Consider the following 20,554-nt stretch of genomic DNA (forward strand, 5'->3'; position numbering starts at 1 on the left):
ATGTCTGTATAATATTCCATCTATAATTTACTTAACCCTTATCAACTTTTAAAAATATTTGGATTACTTGTAAATAAGAAATCAAAATTAATGGCATTTTTAATAAGTTTCACAGCAGCCGAATAATCTGCGGCTCCTCAGTAAATACCAAACGTCCACAGTGCCATTTGCCCATGTATATATATATACGTATATAATATACATGTAGATTTTTTAAAACTTATTTTTACTTATATTACTAAATTTTCTTGCTTAATGCTTTCAGTACTCTTACAGGGCATTGCTGTAAAGGAGTTTGGGAACAAAGGAGGGAAAGGAGAACACCACAGTTGCTGGTCTATGTTTTTTCACAACAGTTTTAGAAAACCGTAGCCAGAAAGAAGGTCCTGCAAGCTAATGCGTGAATTCACCGTGTGGATGCAGTTCCCTTGCCTGAGTGCCTTGTAATGTTTGTTTGTTTTTTAGTTATATCTGCCTTTGACTAGTTCTGCTCACAGCAGAAAGGAGATAGCTTAGATCATTTGAAATCCCTAAATAATGTTAAGACATCATAGATCAAATTTTTCCTCTTCTTCCCACCTCCCGCCTCCCCAGATTGCCAACATTTTGGCCCCTCTCTGTTCAGTCAGATTTCTGGTATCTGACCATTTAGAGCAGGGAATCTTACCTAGGACTCCATGGATGGACTTCAGCAGCTCACTGGATCCATGAGCCCAGGCAATATATTATGAGTATATGTATTTTTTCCAGGGAGAGAGTTCACTACTTTCATTAGATTCTTCAAGAGATTCATGACTACATGCCCTACAATCTAGAAGTAATAGAAAATGTCCTGGAATGGCAGAAGCAAAGTGTTACTGGAGTAAAGTTATGGAACCACTTATCAGTCAGAACCTGGCAACCTAGAATCAGTTATAAAATTAAGATTTTGGATGACCTTGGTTGTTTTGTTTACTCATGCTAACAATAACATAATGAAAATTTTCTAAACACTAGCACATACTATATAAATAGCATCAAGTAAAGGCATGTGATTGCTGGGGGCCAGCACACTGAAAATTGGTGACTAATAAGAAGGAAACTGGAAAGAGAACAGTAAAAATCATTTAGTCATCTGCAACTATATATATAGTATGGAAGCAAACAGCTCCTAACACTGAGTACAAGATTCATGATGATATCCATGAAAAAATTCAATTATATTCACTGTATTTCATTTATCAATAGAAGACAAAGAAGATTTCTGATAATTTCAGGAACTCCGTTGGGTGTTTTAATGGGTGAAATCTTAGTTATCTCGCATATGGATGTTGAAAACCTAATGTAGATGAGTCATGCTTTATTAGATGTGTATCCTGACTCTATTTAGAGCATGAGAGGTAGGAAAGCTAAGAAGTTGGCAGCCGGAAAGACAGAGATTTCGAGATGTGGATAAGCTACATATTGAGCAGTTTTTGCATGGCAGAGCCTGCATGCATTCATTTGTTCAGCCAGTATTTGCTGAGCTGCATACACTTTGCTAGAACTTGTACAAGGTGCTAGGGATAAACTAGTGAACGTGACACCTACTCTAATGGAATTTATTGTCTGTCTGGAAGAGGCAGGCAGTAAACAAAACAATAAAATTGCAGATTCAGCTAAGTTATGATGGAAATAAACAAACTGTTGTGGCTATTTTAGGTTTGGTATTCAGGGGATGGTGATATTTAACAGAGTCCTGAAGGACTAGATAGCCACATGAAGAGGCAGGGAAAGAAGGGGAAGAGTCTTCCAGATAGAGGGAACAGCAGTTACAAAATCCCTGAAGTGGGAAAGGCCTTGGTGAATTCGAGAACCAGAGAAAGATCTAGTGGCTGGACTAAGAAGAAACTGTCATGTCGCAAAATATAGGCTTACAAGCCATGGTGAATATTTCAATTTGTACTTGAAAATAAATGAGAAACATAGTAAAACTATATGATCTCATTTACATTTTAAAAAAATCTTTTATTGGATTATAGTTGATTTACAATGTTGTGTTAGTTTCAGGTGTACAGCAAAGTGAATCAGTTATATACATATATATATCTCCACTCTTTTTTTTTTTAGATTCTTTTCCCATATAGGCCATTACAGAGTATTGAGTAGAGTTCCCTGTGCTATACAGCAGGTTCTTACTAGTTATTTTATATATAGTAGTGTGTATATGTCAGCCCCAATCTCCCAATTTATCCCTCCCCCGCTCATTTACATTTTTTGAGTTAAGTGGAGAATGGATTGGAGGAAAGCAAGAGAGAGAGGAAGCCAGTTAGGGTTTTTTTGGTTTGGTTTGGTTTGGTTTGGTTCTTTTGCATGTCCAGACAATAGGTGATGCTGGTCTGGATGAGGATTGTGGTATAGTGGAGAAACAGGAAGTATCAGACTCACCTACATTTTAGCATTAGAGCTAATAGAACTTACAGGTGGATTGGCTGACCTGACAAGACAGGAGATCAAGGGGAGACACCGTGGTTTTGGCTTAGAAAATATATTTACTGGGATAGGGAGAAAAAGAGCTTGGGGTGTGGGATTTGGGGAGAGTTGGGAGAAATTCAGGAGTCCTGCTTTGGAAACGATAGATTTGAAATTCTTATGAGATCCAAATGGGAAGAGAAAAAAAGAAAAAAAAAAAATCCAAGGGGAGATGCTGAGGAATGTGTTGAATATAAATCTTGAGCTCAGATATCAGGTTCTAAGAATAGGAAAGAACTTTATTCCCTGATCATTTTTTTTTTTCTCCCACCCCTCCCTGATCATTTTGAAGTTGTGAGTGATTTTATTCGAGTTTCATCTCTACATTCTCAGTGTAATTTTTGTATTCTTCTACACATATAACCATATATTTCTCCTTTGTTATTCTCTTTGGTTTTCAGCCATGCAGTTTAATCTTTATTTATTAAACAAAATAACCTGTAAATACTGTAAAGACTGATACCGATGCTTTTGACTTCTGGTTTATAAATGAATGAATGAATGATTGCTTTCATTGGGCACGGCATTTGTTTATACAGAGATTATGATTTCACTAGGATTCTAAGCTAGGGCTACAAATATACTTATATACCATGTTTATGTAAACAAAACATTTACATAAATGTTTCAAGTCATTTCCATCTGATTTCTAGTCTGTGGAAAGTTTTAGGTTCACATTTACTTCCTTTGATTTTCTTTTTATTCCCATTTGTCTCCTCTCCTTCTAATGAGAAAGAGGCAGCTATAAAAAGGGGGAACTAGAGTATAAACCACAAAAAGTCCTTGCATTATCACAAATTATTGTTATTATTTTATTATATGTTTGTCTTGTGTCTTTTTTCTCTTACTAGGCTGTTGCAAATGAGTCTGGGTTAAATTTTATATCTGTCAAGGGGCCTGAGTTACTAAATATGGTAAGTTGTTGTGGCATTAGCCATTATTTTTGATTAGGAAAAGTAATGGTCATTCAAATTACAGGGTCCTCAGATCATTGAAACAGTCGGGTTTTTTGGTAAAATCACTGCAATAGGAGTGAAGAGATTGAGCTTTGCTCTCCTGTACTATTTACTGTGTATAAATGCTTTCTTAATTAATTCTGTTAACCTCTGAGCCTAAGTTTTCTCACCAGCAAAATGGAAATAACCAAAATAGTCAACATTTAAAGTGTTAACTCTGAATTTGTCAAGCCCTTTATATATATTATTCTTCAACAACCCTGTGAGATACAAATTGTTGTTTTCTCTGATTCACAGATGAGGAAACTTAAGTTTGGAGGGGTCGTATAACTTGGCCAATGTCCAACAGCTTGGGGATAGTGGAGCTAACATTTGATCTGCTTTCCTTGTCCTGTTGTTGTATAGCTCAAATGAGTTAAGGATTAATAAATAAAAATACTTAGGGGGGAAGAAATCACTAAACTACTATATAATAACTTCTTTCTGCATTTAAGCAGCTTATGTCTTAAATTTAAGAGACTTTGAATTTCTTATTTCTTGTTCATGCCTATGAAGAGTAAAATGCCATTCCATAATGTTCAAACAAAGAAGAAATGAAAGTGGTATCATTTGTTTTAAAAGGCTATTTCAATTTATCCCCCCTCTAATTTTTTATGTTTCCTATTAAATATGTTACTTTGCTCCTAAAATAAGGATTTATACTTTTATCTTTACTCTTCTTACACTTCATTTTGGCTTTCTAGTGGAGGAGGTACTCAAAATAAGCGCTGAGGGGAAGGGATTGATGAGGGGATGAAGGGTGAGGCTGGAAAAACAGTAATAGCCAGGCAGTGCAAGGCCTTCATACCAAGCTAGAGTCAAAATGTTACCTTTAGAATATTAGAGAGCTGGGCTTCCCTGGTGGCGCAGTGGTTGAGAATCTGCCTGCCAGTGCAGGGGACACGGGTTCGAGCCCTGGTCTGGGAGGATCCCACATGCCACGGAGCAGCTGGGCCTGTGTGCCACAACTACTGAGCCTGCGCGTCTGGAGCCTGTGCTCCGCAACAAGAGAGGCCGCGATAGTGAGAGGCCCGCGCACCGCGATGAAGAGTGGTCCCCACTTGCCACAACTAGAGAAAGCCCTCGCACAGAAACGAAGACCCAACACAGCCATAAATAAATAAATAAATAAATAAAAATTAAAACTTAAAAAAAAAATAATTAGGAATTTCTTTAAAAAAAATAGAATATTAGAGAGCTAACAGAGTGTAACTTTTTTTTAAGAGTGTTAATATTTTTTAAATTTTACTATGAAATATTTCAAGCATATAAGAAGTTATAAAGAGTAATATAATGACCCCTCCATGTATCTAACATCCAGCCTTAAAAAAAAAAACCAATATATATTCGAAGCCCCCTGCAAACCTTCCCTAATCATGTCCTCCATTCTCTTTCCCATAGAATTTACTATAATCCTGAATTTATTAATTCTGTACACTTCTTTCTGTACACTTTCTGTACACTTCTTTCTGTACACTTCTTTCTACATTTACTGTATGTTATATATTTATCCCTAAATAACATGTAGTATTATTTTACATGTTTCAAAAAATAAGTTTATGAGAATTGGAAATGTGAACACCTACCGGACATTTTATATTAAGAAAATAACTTTTAAGTGTGATAATGATGTAGTTATGTTAAAACCATTATCTTTGGACTTCCCTGGTGGCTCAGTGGTTAAGAATCCGCCTGCCAGTGCAGGGGACACAGATGCGAGCCCTGGTCCGGGAAGATCCCACATGCCACGGAGCAGCTAAGCCCCGTGTGCCACAACTACTGAGCCTACGCTCTAGAGCCTGCGAGCCACAACTACTGAGCCCGTGTGCCACAACTACTGCAGCCCACGTGCCTAGAGCCCGTGCTCCGCAACAAGAGAAGCCACCACAATGAGAAGCCCGCGCACCACAACAAAGAGTAGCCCGCACTCGCCGCAACTAGAGAAACCCTGCACACAGCAACGAAGACCCGACGCAGCCATTAATAAATAAATAAATAAATTTATAAGTGATGGGATTTTTAAAATATATATTTTTTTAAAACCATTATCTTTTAGAGACAGTGAAATATTTACAAATAAAGTTATGATGTCTGGGCTTTCCATCAAAATATCAAGTAGAAAGAAAAGTGGACAAGAGTATAGATGAAGCAAGGTTGATCATGAATTGAGCTGATAATAATGAAGCGGGGTGATGGGTATATCTGGGGTTTATTAAACTATTACCATTGAATGAGTATAACCACACTTTTAAAAAAAACAGTTTTTTTCTTTTTTTAAAAAAAAATATTTATTTATTTATTTGGTTGCACCAGGTGTTAGTTGCAGCAGGCGGGCTCCTTAGTTGCTGCTCACCGGCTCCTTAGTTGTGTTATGTGAATTCTTAGTTGCAGCGTGCATGTGGGGTCTAGTTCCCTGACCAGGGATCGAACCCGGGCCCCCTGCACTGGGAGCGTGGAGTCTTAACCACTGTGCCACCAGGGAAGTCCCTTAAAAACATCAGTTTTTTTCTTGATTCATGTTTAGGTTGAACATTATATATATATATCCTTACGCATATTTGTGAGATATTTTCGCCCTAGGGTATGTACTCAGCAGTAGAATTGCTATATCTTATACAGTATATACATTTTCAAAAATATTAAGTATTGCCCACTTTTTTCCCAAAGTGGTTGTTACTGAGTTTTACTTTCACCAGCAGTGAATGAAAGTTACTTACATTTTTGCCAGTCTGATGAGTATGAAATTTTATCTCATTGTCATCTGCTTTGTTTTTTAGAGGTAAATGTGGGAAGAGGTCTGTGGAAGAGTCCAGAATGACTCTGAGAGGTTAGGTGATCTAATGAGGAAGATAGATATCTTGGGGTTAGAAAATGAGTTTGCTCTAGGACATTTTAGATTTAAAGAGCCATTTGGAGGGATTCAGCAAACTATAGGAAATGTGAATCTGGAGCTCTGAAGAGATTTGGGAGTAAGTATCATCTAAATGGCACCTAAAACCTAGGGAATGGGTAAGGTGAGTAGTATTGTAAGGTGGTCTCTGACAGAACCTTGGAAGACACCAACATTTACGGGCCAGGGAAGGAAAAACTGGCAAAGGAGACTGTTCCGAAGGTGGAGGACGCCCAAGACTTTCTAAGCCTGAAAACCTAGGGAAGATAATTTTTTCCACCTGTCAATATAACCAAACAATAGAAAAGAAATTGAAAGTAGGACCCTGGGTTTAGCAATTAGAATGTCACTAGTGACTTTAGGGAAAATATTTTCAACAATTATGTTTGCAAAAGCCAGATTATAATGGTTGAAAACTGATGGCAAATAAGGAATTAGAAATAATAAGTATAGGATCCTTACTTGAAATAGTTCTTAAAGGCCAAGGTAGTGGGAATTTTAATCATTGTTACCTTTCTTAAGATGAATTGATTTTAATCTGTCCTTTTGAAACTTTAGGTTTACCTTCCCCTAAATTAAATTTCCTTTTACTTAGTCATTTTGGTTAGCTATATCCAAAGTCCCTTTGCCGGCTGTATTGATTTTTCTCTTTCATCCCTGTTTGAAACTCTCTGTCCCAACCCACTGATATCTTTTCTTTAAAAATATCTACTGAATGTCTTTTCAGCATTCCAAATATAATTTTTGCTGATTCAGATTTTTCAGGAAACTAAATAGGTCTGCTGTATTTGTACACTGAGCAGGATGTTATGATCAGACAAAAATTTGAAACTGTCATGACTTCTGCTTTCCAAGGACTTTATGATGTAATATAGTGAAGGTAGAATAGCTCAGAAGTTATAATAGTAGGAAGTGCTATAAGAGCAAAGAAGAGAGGGTGGAGGGAAGAAAGATTAGTGATCTTTAGTGATCTTGATCTAGAATGCAAGAGCTGTTTTAGAGGTAAGTTGGAGAAGCAGTTCAAATGAGAGAAGCAGAATAAGCAAAAGTAGAAAGAAAAGTTACAGGACAGATCTGAGGAAAAGAAGTTCTACTCAAATAGAAATAAAAATACTTTAATCATTGTCATCTGTGATGTATTCTGTGCCTTAATTACTTTATTATGACCATATAGTCATAAAATAACATAAAAGATAACCTTATGATATAATTGGCACCATAAAGACATTTTCAGATTGCCTTATGTAGCAGTATTATTATGAGAAACAAAGCTTTTCTTAGTTAACTAATTTGAAATTTTACAAGAACAATTTCTTGTGCTTAGCTGAAAGCAAAACTATATTTTTACATATAACTTTTTATATTAATTAGTCCTAATGTTATAGCTGCTTGTGAATTGCTTTGTATTTTGATTTTACCATACATTATGCATTATGAAACCTGGTAGGTGTCTAACTGGCTCAGTTTGCGTCCTCTGATGCTGTATGACTGTTAGCTCTTCCTTTAGCAAGATGACTTGTGTAGAAACGACAGAACAGTAAATTGTCTTGTTCACATTTAAAATACTGTTGAATTAATGAAAGTTACTGCTGGGTATTTTATATGCATAAAGCTTTGATCCGTTCTAAAATACCATAAAATTGTGGAATTTTTTTGAGCTAGAGGAGACCTTTCATTCTATTTAGTCTTCATTTTATAAATGAGGAAATTTATAATAAGCTTAAATAATAGCTAATCTTATTAAGTTGAACCACATATAACTGGCTATTTTTGACCCAATACTTCTTGGACTCTGACATATAAATGTCATTTAAAACTAGTACTACTATAATTTGGCCCAAACTCCAAAGTTGAAACATCTCTACGTTTTATTTCCTTTCTGTATATGGCTAGTATGTTGGTGAAAGCGAGCGCGCCGTGCGACAGGTTTTTCAGCGAGCCAAGAATTCATCACCCTGCGTGATATTCTTTGATGAAGTGGATGCCTTATGCCCTCGAAGATCAGTCCGAGAGGTAGGTATCATAGTTTAGTGGTTACAGATTTTTTTTTAAGCACCATAAACCTTTTGTAAGTTCTTCCAAAGTTATGTAAACTTCAAATAGTTCTTATAAAGTCATTCATTGAGAACACTGAGACTCTTTAAGTGAAGAAACCTAGTAATTTGGAAACAGGGCCTAGGGATAACAATTGTATTTTTATTAGCCTCTGTATCCATTTTTCTTTCTGTGTATTATTTTGGTTGCACATATCTGATTCACACAAATGAGTTTCGGGTAATGGAAATGATTATTAGTTTTGGATAGGCTGCCTTGTAATCGTATGATTCTCTTCAGAGTTCTTGGAGAAAATATAATTTAAGACATCATGCACTCAAAGTAGGGTCAGATGATATGCTTTAAGACGCAGCACCATTTCTATCTGGGGAAGATATAAATTGGTGTGCATTAAAGACCACTTGCATTACTACACTGAGTCACCATTCTTAGAAATTTTGGTACAGTGATTGCCTGGAAAACAGTTATTAGGAATACTGTTTGAATCATAGTGAAGCATAATATAAAGAATATATTTAAAATATATATATATAACCTTTTGAAGAGGATAGCAAAGACTGTGTAGTAAGTACATTTATTACAAGATGATTGAGGAAATGATTATATTTCTTATGTGACTTGTTTTCACATAGTTACTCTGTGTGTGTTCTTGGGCTGTGAAACATTTATTAGGTGCCTCATTTTGCTTAAAATTCCCAGCAATCAGAAGTTGCAAAACAAACCTTGACTAGGATAAGTGTGCTTCATATCATAGCAATTTCGTTTCCTCACCCAGCAGTCAGCAGTATCACAGAAAATCCTTATCACAGTCTTATCTCTGATAGTGATGTCAGTGGCCAGGGCAGAGATCCTTCCCGGGTTCTCCTGCCGGCCGGCACGTTCCAAAATCTAATGTGCGATCCAGAGCAAAGTCCTACACACTATATCCAGCTGGTGGGGGCATGGTATGCTCTGGATTTTACTCCTTTTTATTCCTTTTTGCTGTGAATTAAACCCTTTGTTCATTGACAGCCTATTTCATTGGTTTGCATCTCTCTGTTATCAAGTGGTAATTTAAATTAGGAGGAGTTCATTGAGGTATATCCATTCAACTCCTTGCCCTCAGAGAAGTCTGCATTCTTATGAATCACATTTCTAACTTCTAGGTTATCTCTCTCGGCTGTCTGCTACCACACATCTCTGTAATCACATATATGTGTTTTGCTTTAACATTTTCACCTGAAGGGGATTCTGAAAATATTTTAAAATTAAATGTATTCTTTTTTTAATGATGCAAGTTATTCATGAATACATGCTTGTGAAAAATGCAAATAAATACAAGTATAAAGAGAGTCAAGTCTTTCTTCCAGTTCTCCTCCCTGTTACTCTTCTTGGAGGTTACTTCTGCTGACAGTTTAGTGTTTTGCATTTGTGGTCTAGAACTTTTTCTGTAAGCTTAAAAACATGTATGATTTAAACTTATTTTTTTATATAAATGTGGTCATTCTATCTGACACTTTACCCATGTACTTAATAACTTATTTTGTAACTATTGAATAAATATTCCACAGTCTGGATAGGGAAGAATTAATTCAACAATTCCCCTGTTTTGGACATTTACATTGTTTCCAGTTGTTTCCCTTATAAACACAACTGTATTAAACATTCTTATCACGTATTTTTGTGCACATGTGGGAATATGTGAGAGTTTTGGAAGTAGAATTTCTGAGTAGAAGATGTATACAAATATTTTGAAAGCTAATACAGTCATTCTTCGCAAAAACTACCAGTTACATACACCTACCAACTAAAAATAACCATTTTCTACACCTTTGTCAACAATGGGTAATGACCATCTTTTTATTTTTCTCAATTTTATTGGCAAAACATGATGTTAAATTTTAGTATTCATGTCTCTGACCCTTTTGCTGTTGAAATGTTTTTCTGTGCTCACTTTGGCAGCACATACGCTGAAAAGGAAATGTTCCCCCCCCTTTTTTTAAGATTTTTTTTTTTTATGACCATTTTTAAAGTCTCGATTTATTGAATTTGTTACAGTATTGCTTCTGTTTCATGTTTTGGTTTTTTGGCCCCAAGGCATGTGGGATCTTAGCTCCCACACCAGGGATTGAACGCACACCCCCTGCATTGGAAGGCAAAGTCTTAACCACTGGACCGCCAGTGAAGTCCTGTCTTCCCCTTTTTTTGTTGTTAATTTATAAGAGCTTTTTATATGTGATGGAAATTAGTCTATTGTCCGATTATGTGTGTTGGTGCTATTTTTCCCAGTTTTATCACTTATCTTTTTTTATTATATAAAATTTTATATATAGTAAAGTCTATCAGCCTTTTCCTGAATTGATTGTGAGGTTTTTGTCTTGCTTAGGTAGGACAGTGTTTTGGGGTTTTTTTGTCTTTTTGTTTTTTTAAAACCAGTACTTCTTTATTTTTTTGAGTCCTGATTATAATTCTTTTAATCTCCTAATGGTTAATACTGTGTCTCCAAGGAGTGATTATAAGGTGCACCAAATTTTTTTTCTGGAGAAATCAGTATGTTAAACTCATTACCACCTCTGTACATAAAATTTATGTTGAAGAAAGGCAATTAATGACAAAAAGAAACACAGCACCACTTTTCTCATTTCCTACATTGTGCATTTTAAAAATTTCTGTATTTAAGGGATAAACATCCCTCTATTCACCAACTCCCTGAACATCTTAGATATTGCCCTGAGGTAGTTCAACTTTGTACTGCATGCTTCAAGGAAAAGAGAAAAGGCCTCAGTGTCCCAGCTGAAAACTCCGGAATATCCAGTATCCTGGGGAGTCTGATCTGGCATTCAAAAGCTGAGTCTAAATTTGCCCAAAGGGAAATTCATTGTGGCTACTAGATCTTTTTTTAAAATTTATTTTATTGAAGTATAATTGATTTACAATGTTGTGTTAATTTCTGCTGTACAGCAAATTGATTCAGTTAGACACATATATATTCTTTTTCATATTCATTTCCATTACGGTTTATCACAGGATATTGAATGTAATTCTCAGCTCTTAGATCTTTGAATAGCTCAGAGGCATAAGACTGTGGGATCAGCTAAGCCTGAGATTGAATTTCATCTCTACCCTTATGTAGCTTTGAGACCTTGGACAAATAGCCTCTCTAAGCCTCAGTTTCCTCATCTGAATTGTGGATAATAGCAGGATTGCTGGGGAAGCACACTGATGAGAACATGTTTTGCACAGTGCTTAGATATAGTGACTTCTCAGGAAATAATTGTTATATCTTTTGACAAAAGCTTTCATTCAAGTTAGTAAATGTATTATTTTGCATGAAAAAAAAAACGGTGATGTATTTTTCTTTTATTGGGAGCTGATGTAGCTGTATTTATTTGTTTTTAGACAGGGGCAAGTGTTCGGGTGGTAAATCAACTACTTACAGAGATGGATGGTCTGGAAACACGTCAGCAGGTGTTTATTATGGCAGCCACTAACAGACCAGGTAAGAAAGAAGAATATAAAACAGATGAGTCTAAAAACTTACAGCGTTTACAAACAATATAATTTATATACGTCCTAGTAAAGGAAGAGTAAGTTTGGGAAATCCTTTTTTGGTTCATAAGTTGGCATAAAACATTAGAAAGCTTTTATGTAAGCTATAGTAAAAAAAACAAACAAACCAAAAAAACAGTATAACATTATTGCTTGGATTCTATAAGATTTTTTCTGTGTTGGTGCGTAGAAAATTGTCTTGTTAAGCAGAGAACCCTTGTAACATACACTTTTGACCACAAAGTATTATCAGAATTTATGTCCTGTGGTTTCTCTCAAGCTTATAGGAGACAAGAACCAGTCTCTTTTTCACTGTGTCTGAAGGTTAAAGATAGGTTTCTAAGGTTTCATACTGGAAGCATGTCCATATACCTGCACTTAACTAATTTTTAAAATTGTTAAAAAGCCTAAGTACTAGTGAGGGATTTAGAAAAAGTCTCAAAACTTCAAAAGTACTGAAGGTGGCTTTTACTTTGGGTCCTCAGTTCTCTTCGTATTGTTTAATACTTTGCCATCCATATAAGCTGCTGTATCATAGCTGCTCCTGCATTGATATTTGCATTAACTATGTCTACCGGCAATGACTTGGGACTTTAATTGCTTAAATGGATTTTTCAGTTTTCAAGCTGATGTAATTTTTCTTGTAAGTTAGTACAGATACTAAAACCTTCATGAATTATATACCATTTCATTTTAAAATGAAAAATCGAAAGTTTGAATTAGACTCTTATCTTTGAATTAGAAATACTCTCTTTGAGTTAGGCAGAACTGGGTTTGAGTCCTGGCTCTAGCACTTCATGTCTTACTAACTGTTCTCTTTCAACCCTAACTAGTGTATACCAACTGAGTAGATTAGAATTCAGGTCTGACACTAACCACCTGGCATTAATGTCAGAACCTGCAGGTTAAGGGGTCAGTTGTCTACAAGACTGCCCTACTTCAGATGCCAGATGCAAGTGGTGTCTCCAGGACACACGCACTTCTGACCAGCCTGCTACAAACTTGGGGATTCCCATCACCCCCTTCAGGTTCAGTAATTTGCTAGAAAGACTAACAAAATGAAGAAAAGCACCATACTTATAATTACAGTTGATTATAAAGGGTCCACTTAGGGCTAGGTCTCAGGGGGAGTGCAAAGCTTCCGTGCCCTCTCTCCATGGAGTCAGGGCACAGCACCCTCCTGGCACATCACTGTGTTTATCAGCGAGGAGTCTCCCTCAAGTCTGATGTCCAGAGTTTTTATTGGGATTTTGTTATGTATCCATGATTGATTGACTCATTGGCCATGTGACTGAACTCAGTCTCCAGCCCCGCCCTACCTCCCCAGATGTCTGGCTCCAAGTTCCAACCCTCTAATCAGATGGTGAGTCGTTCTGGTAACCAGCCCCATCCTGAAGTTATCTGCGGGGCCAACCTTGAGTCATCTCATTAGCACAACAAAGACACTCTTGTTACTCAGAAAGCTCTAGCCAGGAACCAGGGGCAAAGACCAAATGTATTTATTCTTTATTATACCACATTAATCCTGGGCATGTATTACTTCATCTTGCTAACCAGTACTTCTTCATCTATAAAATGAGGATAATAATACCTAATAGGCAGTATTGTCACAAAGCTTAAGTGATATCTATCATAGTGCATGGCAAGTAGCTGTTTAGTATTATTATCATTATCATGAACACTTTTGGTATTAGCAGTAGGAGCAGTCATTAGGTCATAAAATCAGAGAGTCATCCTAGAAGAAACCTTGAAGTTCTGTCAAACTTGGACAGAATCACATCCTACCTTTCCTGAGCAGCTACAAATTTTTCTAGCAGATTTCAAGAAGACAGTCTTTGGTGTGCTCTAATAACCTATTCTGTCTTTAACTGTACTCACCATTTTTCATATTTGTTTATTGTAAACACTCTTATCTTTTAGTTTAATCTCTGTAGATTAGAAAATAACAGGTCCTTCAGTGTTACTCAAATAATAGGTCCTTCAATGTTACTACTAGGTTTTACTTAAATCCCTTCCTTCGAAAGGGTTCAGGTACATTACCTTTCCTCATGGGTTTTTTTTTTTTCCTCTGATCTCTTTATTCATCTTTGAATTCCTTAGGATTCTCCAGATTCTCCTTAGTTGTAAAACCCAGAACTGAGTACAGTAGTCTCTTGAGTTTAACCAGTGAATGACAGGATGAATGTGGTACCTCTGTTTTGTTCTTTCCAGTGTTCTTGAGTATTGTCTTCCTCTCCACTGTACCTCACCCATCCCTTTCTCCCCATAACAAACCCCATTACATTGAGGATCCACATACATTTAAAAATAGATGTTTCAGATCTTTTCACTTGTATTGATGCCTGTTTGGCAGTTCTGTTCCATTGTATTCTATCCTGTGACATTTTGTTTGATTGTTTATAACTTGGATTCTGCTCAGCTTTAAGAAACCCCTTCTTGCCCGATGTCCTGGTCAGCTCTTGCTGTGTGATGAACTACTGCGATACTTGGTGGCTTAAAATCACCATTTTTGCATTGCTCATAATTATGTAGGTCAGGAATTCAGGGAGGGCTTGTCCAGGTGGTTCATCTCTGATCCACATGCCACCAGCAGGCATGGCTGGGCCAGAGGATCCCCTTTCAAGGTCACTTCTTTACTCACATGTCTGGTGCTTGGTGCGCCTCGGCATGCTGCACACCCCCTCCCCCCAGCCCCTCCCCACCACCAGTTGTCATCTTCCAAGGCCTCTCCATGTGGCTTGGCTTCCATTAGAATGGTTCTCTGAGTACTCACATTTCTTACTTGACAGCTGGATTCCAAGAGATAAAGGTGGAAGCTGCCATTCCTTGGAAGGCAAGGCCCAGAATAGACAAATTCTCTTGGTCAGGGCAGTGACAGGAAGGGCCAGATTCAAAAGGAGAGAAGTAGAAATGTAAAAAAAGGGGAGTTATCTTTAATCCTTCTTATGTATATTTTCTATGTATTGGGGGGCAGTGATGGAGAAGTGCAAGGGACCTTTTAGGCCACAGTAAGGGGTGTGGATTTTATTCTGCCATGAAGGGTTTTTCTAATATATTTATTTATTTATTTATTTATTTATTTATTTATTTATTTATTGGCTGCATTGGGTCTTCATTGCTGTGCACAGGCTTTCTCTAGTTGCGTCAGGCAGGGGCTACTCTTTGTTGTGGTGAGCGGGCTTCTGATTGTGGTGGCTTCTCTTTGTTGCGGAGCACGGGCTCTAGGCATAACACGGCTGCAGTAGCTGTGGCTCGTGGGCTCAGTAGTTGTGGCTCACAGGCTCTAGATCTCAGGCTCAGAAGTTGTGGCGCACGGGCTTAGTTGCTCCACGGCATGTGGGATCTTCCCAGACCACCTGTGTCCCCTGCACTGGCAGGCAGATTCTTAACCACTGTACCACCAGGGAAGTCCCATGAAGGTTTTTTGAGTGGGGGAGTGAAGTGATCTGATTTTCTTTTTATAAAATGTGACTTTTTTTTTTACTTTGTATTTTGAAACAATTACAAATTCACAAGAAATAGAAAAATAATGCACAGAAGTTCCATGTACCCAGTTTAACTCAGTTGTTACATTTTACATAACTATGGTACAAAATCAAAACCAGGAAATAGACATTTGTGTAATTTGTCTATTTTTTTGCCAGTTTAGCACATGTGTAGATTCATGTGATCGCCACTGCAGTCAATACAAGAACTATTCCATCACCACAAAGATCTCCCTCATGCTCTCCCTTTATAGTAACAACCACCTCTCTCCCACCATGTCTAACTCAGGGCAACCGCTAATCTGTTCTCCATCTCTATAATTGTGTCACTTTAAGAATTTTATATAAAAGTAATCATACAAAATGTGACCTTTTAGGTTGGCTTTATTCACCTATTCTAACACCCTTGAAATCTATTCAAATTCTTGTGTGTATCAATAGATTGTTCCTTTTCAGTACTGGGTAGTATTCTGTGGTGTAGAGGTTCTAGTTTGTTTAACCATTCTCTTCTGGGGGCATTATGATTGTTTCCAGTTTTTGACTTTTTCATATAAAGCTACTCTGAACATCTACATGTAGGTTCTTATGTGGACATAAGGTTTCATTTCTTTGGGATAGATGCCCAGGAGCATGATTGCTGGGTCGTATGTTAAGTATATGTTCAGTTTTTTAAAGAGGTTGTCAAAGTCTTCCTGAGTGGCTATAATTTCTATCAGTAATGCTAAGGGAGATTCAATTTCTTTGCATCTTTGCTGGTATTTTGTATTGTCACTGTTTTTATTTTATCTTTTCCAAGAGATGTATAGTGATATCTCATCATGGTTTTATTTGTATTTCTCTGATGGCTGATAAGAACTTCTTTTCATGTGTTTCTTTGCCATCCTTATATCTTCTTCAGTGAGTTGTCTCTTTGTGTCCTTTGCCCATTTTCTAAAATTGGAATGTGTATTTTTTTTATTGTTGAGTTTTGAGAGTTCTGTATATATTCTAGATGTGAGTCCTTTGTCAGATATGTAATTTGCAACTTTTTGTCCCAGTCTGTATCTTGTCTTTTCATCTTTTTAATCACAGAGATCCAAATTATTAATATTTCCTTTTATATATTACACTCTGCAGACCGTGTCTAAAATCTGGTTTTCAAAACTATGTCCCAAAGATTTTCTCCACTGTTTTCTTCTAAAAGTTTTATGGTTTTATGTTTTACATTTAAACCTATGATCTATTTTTAGGTAACATTTATATGAGGCGCACAGTTTAGGTCGAGGGGTTTTTTCCCTATGGATATCCAATTGCTCCACCATCATTCACTGAAAAGACTATCCTTCCTCCATTGAATCACTTTTGCACCTCTTTCAAAAATCAATTGGTAAATACTAGCAATGAACAATTGGAGTTTGAAATTAAAAACACAATACCGTTTATATCTGCACCAAAAAGAAAGAAAGAAACAGAGACAGACAGACTTAGACTTAGGTATAAATCTAACAAAATATGTACAAGATCTATATGAGGCAAACCATTGACACTGATGGAAGAAATCAAAGAAGATCTGAATAAATGGAAAGATATTCCTTGTATATGATAGGAAAATGCAGTACTGTCAAGATGTCAGTCTTCCCAATTTGTTCTATAGATTCAAAGCAATCCTAGTCAAAATCCGAGTGAGTTTTTTTTTTGTGAATATCGACAAATATTCTAAAGTTTATATGGAAAGGCAAAAGACCCAGAAGAGCCACCACAGTATTGAAGGAGAGAATAGAGTTGGAGGACTGACACTACCCAACTTCAAGACTTACCTTAAAGCTACAGTAGCTAAGAGAGTGTCGGGGACTTCCCTGATGGCCTAGTGGTTAGCATTCCAGGCTTTCACTGCTGTGGCCTGGGTTCAGTCCCTGGTCGGGGAACTGAGATCCCACAAGCCGTGTGGGGCAGGCAAAAAAAAAAAAAAAAGAGTGATTTATTTAAAAAAACAAAAAAAGTGTAATATTGATGAAAGAATAAGGTAAATAAATCAATGGAACAAAACAGAGGCCAGAAATAGACCCACACAAATACAGTCGACTGATCTTTGACAAAGGAACAAAGGCAACACAATGGAGAAAGGGCAGTCTTTTCAACAAATGGTGCTGCAACAACTGCACACTCCCATGCCAAAAAAAAAAAAAAAAAAATCTAGACACAGACCTTACACCTTTTACAAAAATTAACCAAAAATGGTGTTCTTAACCTTGGGGATCTGTGGTTAGAATTTAGGGGGGTCTGTGAACCTGAACGTGAAAAACTTTCATCTCAGTTTCACCAACCCCTAACTGAAATTTAGCATCTCCTTGAATTATGAATGTTGGCAACGAGCCAAAGTAGTGTCTGCAGCTGTCAACCAGTAAAATCATAGCTGTTTCTCTATCACCTTACAGTCTTTGTGGATATCACAAAATACTGTTTATACCCATACTACTCCAAAATTACAATTCTATCAGACCTGCTGCTTAAGGTTATTAATAAGGAAGTACATATATTATTAATATCAAAATTTTGTTTTTCTAGCAGTTTGATAACTTTTAGTACCATTGATCTCTTTGTAATCCTATGCATTTTGCCTTATGCATTTAAAAACACTTTTTTTGACAAGGAGTCCATAAACTTTGATATATTCCCAAAGGAGTTCTTGACACAAAGGAGTTAGAAGATCCATGGTCCAAGGGAGAATTGATGTGGGCCTGGTGGGAGAAGTAAGAAGTGATCAATGGGGAGCTGACCCCGCTTTGGGATATATTTGGACGGTAAAACCTATAGAAAGTGTTGGAATTAGATGTGGATGTGAGAAAGGGAATAAACAAAGGTTACTGTTAGATTTTTTTTTTTTGCCTAAAAAACTAGGTAAAAGGTTTTGCTACTTCCTGAGATGGAGAGCACTTGGAGAGAAGTACACAGGTGTCTTTTCAGTTCTAAAGTATCTCTAAAAGGGGGTGAAAATAAATCTATCCCATTTTCTTTACTTTAAAACTCATCAAATCAACTAAACTCCAGTAAAAAAAAAATTTTAATTAAAAAAAAACTCATCAGTGATAACAACTGGAGTTCATGGAGCCTTGCTAAATAAATGCTAAGCACTCTGTTAACACATTTTTGACCAGAGATGTATTACGGCCACAGGCATTAGTTTCTGCAAAACTCCCCCAGTCAGTAATGTGTTAAGTGTTCACCTTGTTAAACCTCACAACAACCCTGTGAGGAAAGTACTATGATGTATATACTTACTGTTGCAAAAGTTAAATTATTTTAATTTAATTAAATTAGGTTAAATTATTTGCCCAAGTAGAACTGACAAGGGTGGAGCAGAGATCTGAATCTCAGTCTGCCTGAGTCCAAATAATCATAATTATCGTATGAGCACTTGTATTCCAACCACTGCAGTGAGTGCTTCCCACGTTCTGTCGGGTAATCCTCACAGTAAAGCTCACAGTAATTAGTAGATCCTAGTTAGTTTGCCACCAGATAAGTTAGCAGTGGCAAAACCAAGATTTGACCCTCAGGCACCCACCGAATTATATTTTCTTTAAAGCACAAGTTCATTTCCTCTACATTCTGTACCATAGTCACCTCTGCATACCGAAGTTTGTTTTGTTATGTCTCAGATTTTGAACAGTGTTTGTTTTGTGTGACACGGTTCTGGTAAATTGACAAACTCCGTAAGAGAATGGCCTTATATAATAAGCCTCGAGGTTGTGGATCCAGTTGGTGAATGGCATGAAAAAGAAAAACCCACACAGGGAGATCTCAGTTAAACATCAAATGACACTGAAAAGCTTATAACAAAAACTATTGGTCCTCTGCGTCCCCCAGCCCCCATCCCAGAGGCTTCTACTGGTAAAATCCTTGAGCCATTATTTTTTTGCTGTGTTTCCTCCATATTTTCAAATAATATGCTCATACTGCTATGTCTTATCAATTTCACACACTACCCATTAACTTCTTTTCAATGAATGAAGATTCATTATCTTACATTCACCCTTTCTCCACACACATAGCCCAGCCCACCATCACTGCCACACCATGCACACCATCTGTTCTTGCCACTCCAGCCTCCCAATATTATAATATAGATTTATTACAACTTTTTGTTAAATCACTAGTCAACACTTACGTTACCATGACTTTGAAAAAATTTCTCTCCGCTTACCCAAGAATCACACCATGATTAGGTTTCCTGCTCATAAAACCTTTTTATTCTTAGATTTAGTAACCCTCATTTTTTTCTTTTGCTTTGTTTTCTGTGTTCCCATTCTTCATCAACTATGTTATACATCAGTCAGTATTATTTATCTAGATGATGTATCAATTCCATTTGACATTTTGTTTGTTTTTGGAGACCTCCCTTCTGGAGCTTTCTATCCTCCTGCTCCAATCTGGACTGGTGCCATCTAGGTCTGTGATATAAATGGCTGTCATTTCAGGACTTCCTTTTCCTGCTTTCCTTTGTTTTGCGCTGTTTTTGATCTTATGTTTGTCTCTTGGTTTACTCTTCCATTTTGCTAGAGCTTATCTTTCAGTGGCTTTCTTAAGAAAGGTCATGTAGGAGGTAAATTTTTTTTGAATTCTTATATATGTGAAAATATCTTTATTCTAGTCTCATTGATTGGTAGCCTGGCTGGATATAGAATTTTGAGTTGAAAATTTTGTTTTTTGTAATTTGTAGGCATTGCTTTTTTTCTTTTAAAAGTTCTATGTCATTCTGATCCTTTTTATGTGACTTTTTTGTTTGTTTCACTTGTATGCTTCGCACTTGGTGGGTTTTAAACCTCTTGAATTGATCTACTAGAGTTCTTCTTTTCACCTCTTTTCCATCTCTGTCTTTATCCTTTTTCCCTAATTTTTGAGGTACTAATTTTTAGGAAGTAAATTAAAATCCTATCCTCTCACCATTCTACCTCTGGTTGTTCTGAGGAACTGTGACAGCCTTCTTCTAACATGTGGTGTACCAAAGTCCATACCCTGTTCTGGAAATAAACCAGTTCCCTGTGCTCAACCAAAGGAGATGGAGCTCCTGGTGCAAATTACATCTTGAGCACAGATGCCCTAAATTTAACTCTCCTGTACACATCTTTGCATTC

The 20,554-nt window shown here is 36.8% G+C and overlaps 1 protein-coding gene across 5 annotated transcripts in view; it reads left to right on the forward strand.

Moving 5' to 3' along the window:
- Window positions 1-20,554, forward strand: part of NVL (nuclear VCP like) — a 107,737-nt gene that overhangs the window by 42,378 nt on the left and 44,805 nt on the right. For 4 of the 5 annotated variants that reach the window (XM_036850541.1, XM_036850514.1, XM_036850531.1 and 1 more), the window contains 3 exons: window positions 3,342-3,404; window positions 8,269-8,388; window positions 11,809-11,908. In XM_036850541.1, coding sequence (XP_036706436.1) covers window positions 3,342-3,404; window positions 8,269-8,388; window positions 11,809-11,908 — 283 coding nt within the window. The remainder of the gene's footprint in view (window positions 1-3,341; window positions 3,405-8,268; window positions 8,389-11,808; window positions 11,909-20,554) is intronic. The other variant, XM_036850521.1, reaches the window with a different exon arrangement.

The sequence above is a fragment of the Balaenoptera musculus genome, chromosome 1 (assembly GCF_009873245.2).
Source record: "Balaenoptera musculus isolate JJ_BM4_2016_0621 chromosome 1, mBalMus1.pri.v3, whole genome shotgun sequence".
Lineage (NCBI taxonomy): Eukaryota > Metazoa > Chordata > Mammalia > Artiodactyla > Balaenopteridae > Balaenoptera > Balaenoptera musculus.